This window comes from Rhopilema esculentum, chromosome 2, assembly GCF_057945365.1.
Source record: "Rhopilema esculentum isolate cy_ngs chromosome 2, ASM5794536v1, whole genome shotgun sequence".
In the NCBI taxonomy this organism is placed as follows: domain Eukaryota; kingdom Metazoa; phylum Cnidaria; class Scyphozoa; order Rhizostomeae; family Rhizostomatidae; genus Rhopilema; species Rhopilema esculentum.
The window spans coordinates 1-6013 of record NC_142816.1 but is presented as its reverse complement, the minus strand read 5'-3'; the positions used below and the strand labels follow the sequence as shown (position 1 = coordinate 6013).

Genomic DNA, 6013 nt, shown 5'->3' with positions numbered 1-6013 from the left:
AGTTTAAAAAGCCCCCGTAGCAACAGGAAATAATATTTATTTTAATTTTATTCGGTTTTGAATCGTATTTTTTGTTAGATGAAATTTAATTTGATTGCAAGTTGTTTAAATTTGATTGCAAAAGATGCTCAAGCTTTAACAGCAAAATCTCAATGATGAAAAAGAAGCTCACAGTAAGCTGTTCATGTCACAACACAATGAATGCAAATATGACATTTTAAATTGTAAGGATTGAAATGACTTTTGAGACAATGTTGTAATGTAAACTATAAGCTAAACTGAGATGAAGTGTTGTTGATTGTCTTTTATAGTGGATGTAATGAAAACAATAGCTACTTGCAAGTTGCTTACTTGAAAGTTTAAGATTGAGGCAGGTTTTTAATTCTTATAATTCTTTTTTTCTAATTATTGGGAGTCAGTTATTGAGGCAATTTACATTTTACTTTTTATCAAATCTATTGCCAAGGGGCTGCTTTAATTTAACATTTCTTTTGTGTCAGAGAAAAGGGGTGTAACATGCCCAAATTTTCAGAGATAAGGGTGTGTTGCGATGCCGGTTATATCAGAGTTAAGGGGGTGGAAATCCATTATTGGAACTCACATGGTATCTAGATTCTTTTAGAAGTGAACCCGCCGGGGATTTAGCTTATGGAGCAGGTTGTTTTTTGGGCGAAATAGAGTCCGAAATACTGTTCTTCTAAATAAGTGTTGGTTGTTTATTGACGGCACAGTGCCCCCTATATCTAAACCAGACAAGAACTAAATAATGTTGTATAACAGACACAAGCGAGTTCGTGCCATGAAATTTCAAACTGTTGCCACACTTGATGGCACAATATTGGTATACTAAGAGTCTTATCTTCTTCCTTTGCTGCAAGAAAATTCTTTTTTGTCTGCTGAAGAAGTTATATGTTTATATGAAGCTGGTGCCTATTCTCATAGACCACAACTTCAGGCGCCATTCCAAGGGGCAAATCTAGCAGCAGAAGAACAACTCTGGAACGCCAGAATGAGTTTGTACAGGATTAACATAGAATGGCTATTCGGGGACATAATCAATTATTTTGAATTTATGGATTTTAAAAAGAACCTCAAAATTCAACTAAGTGCTGTTGGAAAACAGGATACTGTTTCTATTTTGTTGAAAAATGCTAGACACTCTTTGTATGGGAGTGCCACAACAGAATATTTTGAAATAGAACTGTTTCAGATACAGCACTATTTCACCAATGTTTAAAAAAATAAATGAAAATAGTTGTAATGTTTGATGGAATGTAATTAAGAAGGGAAAACAGCATAAAACTGCAATGTAATTTTCTAATTTTGTTTTATATTTGCAAGTGATTTTAACCATTTATTCTAAACTCTTTTGATTTGACAGAAAGATATTGAGCATTTCCTCCTGTTTATTTAAGTGATTATAAATACCATTCATTTTTTATTCAACTCACCCAACTTGTTTGTTTGCCCCTGCTTCTCGCTGATGAACAAATTTCATTTCCTTGCCTTTTCTTCTACTTCCTTCTTTCTTAGCCCTAATTCCTTCTCTTTCATTTGTTGATCAACTTTTTCTTTATTGTCAATCATTTCGTGGGTCCTTCTTTCATGAATTCTTTTTTTAACTCCTTCCCCTGCTCTTTTTACGCCCTGCTTTCTCTTCCTGCTTTCCTCGAATGTTTCCATTCACTGCCTTCTTATTTCTTCTGCTTTTGTCAACTCTGCCTTCTGGGTGGCCCCCAGTGGGCTCACTGCTATGAAACTCTATATACCATGTGAGTTCCAAAAATGGATTTCTACCCCCTTATCTCTGACATAACTGGTACCGCAATACACCCTCATCTCTGAAAATTTGGGTATGTAACACCCCTTTTCTCTGACTCCAAAAAATGTTATATTAAATCAACCCCAACAAAATTGACCATAGATTGACAAAAAATGAAATGTAGATTGCCTCAAAAACTGGCTCTAATAATTATAAGAATGAAATATTTTTTGTCTTGGTGCTGAAAGAACTTGTTATCAGTTTTGAGGCTATTGTTCACCCAGTTTGAAACTCATGCTAAAGACATGTCAAGGTCAAGTCGGAACGGTGATTTGGCCAATCGTCAATAAGAATTTTCTACATTAGCCAATCAGACGTTGGATTGAATTGGATGTCACCTTAATAGCGGAAAATTACCTGTCCTCATATAATAGTTCATTTTAAATCACACGTAGCCCAAAGTAATATGACTTGTTCATGATAGGAATCCCTGAAAACAAAGCTTCAAGTTTATCTATGATTTGCCTATGTTTTGAGTCCAGAGCTGGGGTAAAAAGGGTTACGGAAATAGCATTAAAGTTGACAATATTATGGGGAGAAAAATATCAGCTTATTTGAAGTCGCTTGTAGTGTCTTGAAAATCCATAAAAAACAAATATTTTCACATATTACTCTTTAGATACTAATATATAATAGTAATATATACTATTAGATATTAATAGTCTAACAATCTTTTAACGACAAAACAAACATTTGTGAAAAATTAAAAAAAATTAAGTTTTTGGACCAGTAGAATGCCTTAAGTCGTTTTTGGAAAATTTCATGACCCCAGACCTGCAAAAAAGTTCGAGAAAGTTGAAATTTTTGAAAAACTTCTTTTTTACTCGAAACTATCAATAAAATCTTAATTGACGCTCCGAAAAACGTTACGAGTAGTTTTTGTTGAATTTTAGGGTCTTCTTTTGAAAAAAAGGACTAAGCAATTTTAAAAAAATTTCCTTACCCCTGACCTGCAAAAGAGTTCAAAAAATTAGAAATTTTTCATAAAAATTTTTTACTGGAAACAACAAATAAAGTCTTAATATATGTTGCGAACAATATTTCGAGTAGTTCCGCTGAAATTTAGGCTCTTATTTAAAAAAAAGAAAATAGCCATTTTTGAACAATTCCATGACCCCGGACCAGCAAAAAAGTTAAAAAAATTATAAATTTTTAAACTTTTTTTTACTCGAAACAACCAATAAAGTCTTGATACATGATCCCAACAACATCTTTGGTAGTTTCGGTGACTTTTAGGCTCCTATTTTGAAGATTATGACATATTAATTTTTGAAACATTTCATGCCCCTGGACCTGCAAAAATGTTCAAAAAACTTAAAATTTTTCTAACATTTTTTCTTCACTTGAAACAACCAAGAAAGTCTTAATACACGTTCCGAACAACATTCCGGGTAGTTTCTGTGAATTTTAGGCTTATATTTTGAAAATAAGGACTTAGTCAGTTTTATAAAATTTTCATGACCCCAGGCCTGCAAAAAGTTCAAAAAAGCTAAAATTTTTTTTAGTCGAAACAACTTAAAAGTCTTAATACAGGTTCCGAACAATATTTCTAGCAGTTTTGTTGAATTTTAGGGTCCTACTTTGAAAATAAGAAAATAGCCATTTTTGAACAATTTCACGACCTTGGACCAGCAAAAAAGTTCAAAAAATTAGATGTTTTTTAAAAAAATTTTTTTTACTCGAAACGACCAAGAAGGTATTATTACACGTTCTGAACAATATTTCGGGTAGTTTCGTTGAATTTTAGGCTCTTATTTTGAAAATAAGGACTTGGTCATTTTTGTAAAATTTTTATAACCCCGAACCATCAAAAATTTTCAAAAAAGCTAAAAATTTTGAATTGTTTCGAAACAACCTAAAAACAGCGCTGTAGAGAAGGGGGGCGATGGGGGGCACAGCCCCTATAGATTTTTAGGAAGATTTTTGGGGGCTATACCCCCCCCTAATTGTTCAAACTGTCTTAAAATTTTTTTTTATCTTGTCGAGTCTTACTGTTATATTGTATTATTCCCTGCTAAATAAACACACATTGGGGTGATAATTCCGTTATTAAGTCTTCTTTGGAAATTCTGCCCATTGGGGCCATATGAACAAACACACAAGAAGGAAAGAAATTCCTGAAAGAAATCTAACCTCGTAATCACGCCCAAAGCAAAAAGGCCTAAGCAAAACAATGTGAATTTCTTTGGAGACTCAATTAACAGCAGGTAAACAAATCGTATAAAAACATGAATAAACGCTCTTATAATACTGAAAGAGTTTTGAATTACTTCACTGTAATAAAAAAGCCAAAAGTTTCAAACTCTACGGATGTTCAAGAAAAGTCATCTGAGCTCGAAAACCATGATGAAGAACAAGGGCGAAATGACATTAATTTCTAGGATGACTAATGAGCAGACAATAACAGAGAAATGCATAAGAACTACATACTACATTGGAAAAGAGAAAAGGCCTTACTCCGATTATGAGCAACTGATTGGTCCTCAGATTCAAAATGGGTTAGATATGAGAAGAACGTTGCATTCCAGATGGTCATGCACTGAAATGATTGATGTTGCTTCAACGACAATGAGGGAATCATTAGCTAAAGAAATTGTGGATAACGAAAGAAAAATGTCCTTGATAGTAGGTGAGTCAACATCTGCAGCAAAGGACTCGTGTTTGATCATTTATCTTCGTGCATTGTTAAATGGATCACCAGAAAATATTCTTTTGAGTATGATTGAGTTCCAGGGACAAGATGCAGACAGTGTAACTTGTGCTATAGTAAAAGTCCTTAACGAAAACAAGATCACAGATGAGTATCGCACAAATAATCTCGTGGCATTTACCAGTGATGGTGCATCTGTAATGACAGGGGTAAACAGGAGAGTCGCAACCAAATTGAAAGAGAAATATTCACAGATAATTACATGGCATTGCTTGAATCACAGGTTAGAGTTGGCGGTTGGAGATGCAATAAAGTCAGTTAAAGGTGTTAATCAAGTGGAAGCTTTCGTTTCAAAGATTTACTGCGTATATTCACAATCACCAAAAATGCAGAGGGAATTAAGCAACATTGCTAGTGGTATCGATACCGAGCTTCGAAAGGTTGGCAGATTATTGACAACAAGATGGGTGGCATCTTCATACAGAGCTGTTGCATCTTTGGGGCAAAATTATTCTGCATTATTGAAGCATTTTGAAAAAGTGGCAAATGCATCAGAAAATTCAGAAAATGCTATGTATAAAGGCCTATTGTGCACAATGCAAACAAAACAGTTTGCTGAAGATATTGGTTTGTTAAAAGATTGTTTAGGTCAATTAGCTATACTTTGAGAGTCCTTGCAAAACAGAGACACAACAATAATTTAAGCATCTTATTATTTGAAGTGGACATTGAATGCTCTAATAAAGATTAAAGATTCCTTGACAGAAAAGTATTCTTTTGAGTTCCTTACCAGTCCAAAAATGTTTTAAGGTATTGTGCTCAAGACAGCACATTCAAGCAGACGTGAAAATGCATCATTTGACCATGAGCAATTTGTACAAGCTCTTGTTGACAACGTCAAAGCAAGAATGATAAATGAAAGAGAGTCTGAATGATGCTCAGGCCCTTGTTCCAGAGAGGTGGCCACACGATGAAGAAACCCCTTGGGTTGCAGGAGAAGACATGATTTTGAGAATATATAGTAGGTTCAATATTAAAACAAATAATATTGTAACTTCCTACAGAGAATTCTTCAGTGATCCTCGAACCACCAGTCTCCTAATTCAAGTAAAGTTGGTAAAAGGCCTGCTTGAAATCATCCCCATCAGTAGTGCAGAGGCAGAACAAGGATTCTCACAGCTAAATTTAACATCCACCAAACTTCGATCATCTTTGTCTGTTTCCCACTTGTCCTCACTGATGTTCATCAGCATCAATGGTCTACTTGTCGAGCTGTGGCACTCAAAAAAGTCAACATCGAAAGGGCTTCAGAAGCATAAGAGTTCTCGCGATAGCCGTACAAGGAAATGCAAACGCGCAACTTTTGATGAGTTGAACAATGTGGAACGATTTTTCTGTTGACTTTGTGGACACTATTAAAAGTAACTCTATTAGATCGTTGTTTTTGAAACCCAGTTTTTATTATGTTGATTTTGCATTTGTATCTACTTCAGGACAAGAGACATTGTCATGATTTTGGCACGCTGCTAGCGCCTCGTGAG

The 6013-nt window shown here is 34.6% G+C and overlaps 1 protein-coding gene across 1 annotated transcript; it reads left to right on the top strand.

Annotated features, from left to right (window-relative positions):
• Positions 1-3687: 3687 nt before the first annotated feature.
• LOC135695506 (E3 SUMO-protein ligase KIAA1586-like) lies at positions 3688-5961 on the top strand. The gene is made up of 2 exons (XM_065214619.2): positions 3688-5135; positions 5395-5961. Exons 1-2 carry the CDS (start codon positions 4133-4135, stop codon positions 5871-5873), a joined length of 1482 nt encoding a protein of 493 aa, XP_065070691.2. The 5' UTR covers positions 3688-4132; the 3' UTR covers positions 5874-5961.
• Positions 5962-6013: the final 52 nt, after the last annotated feature.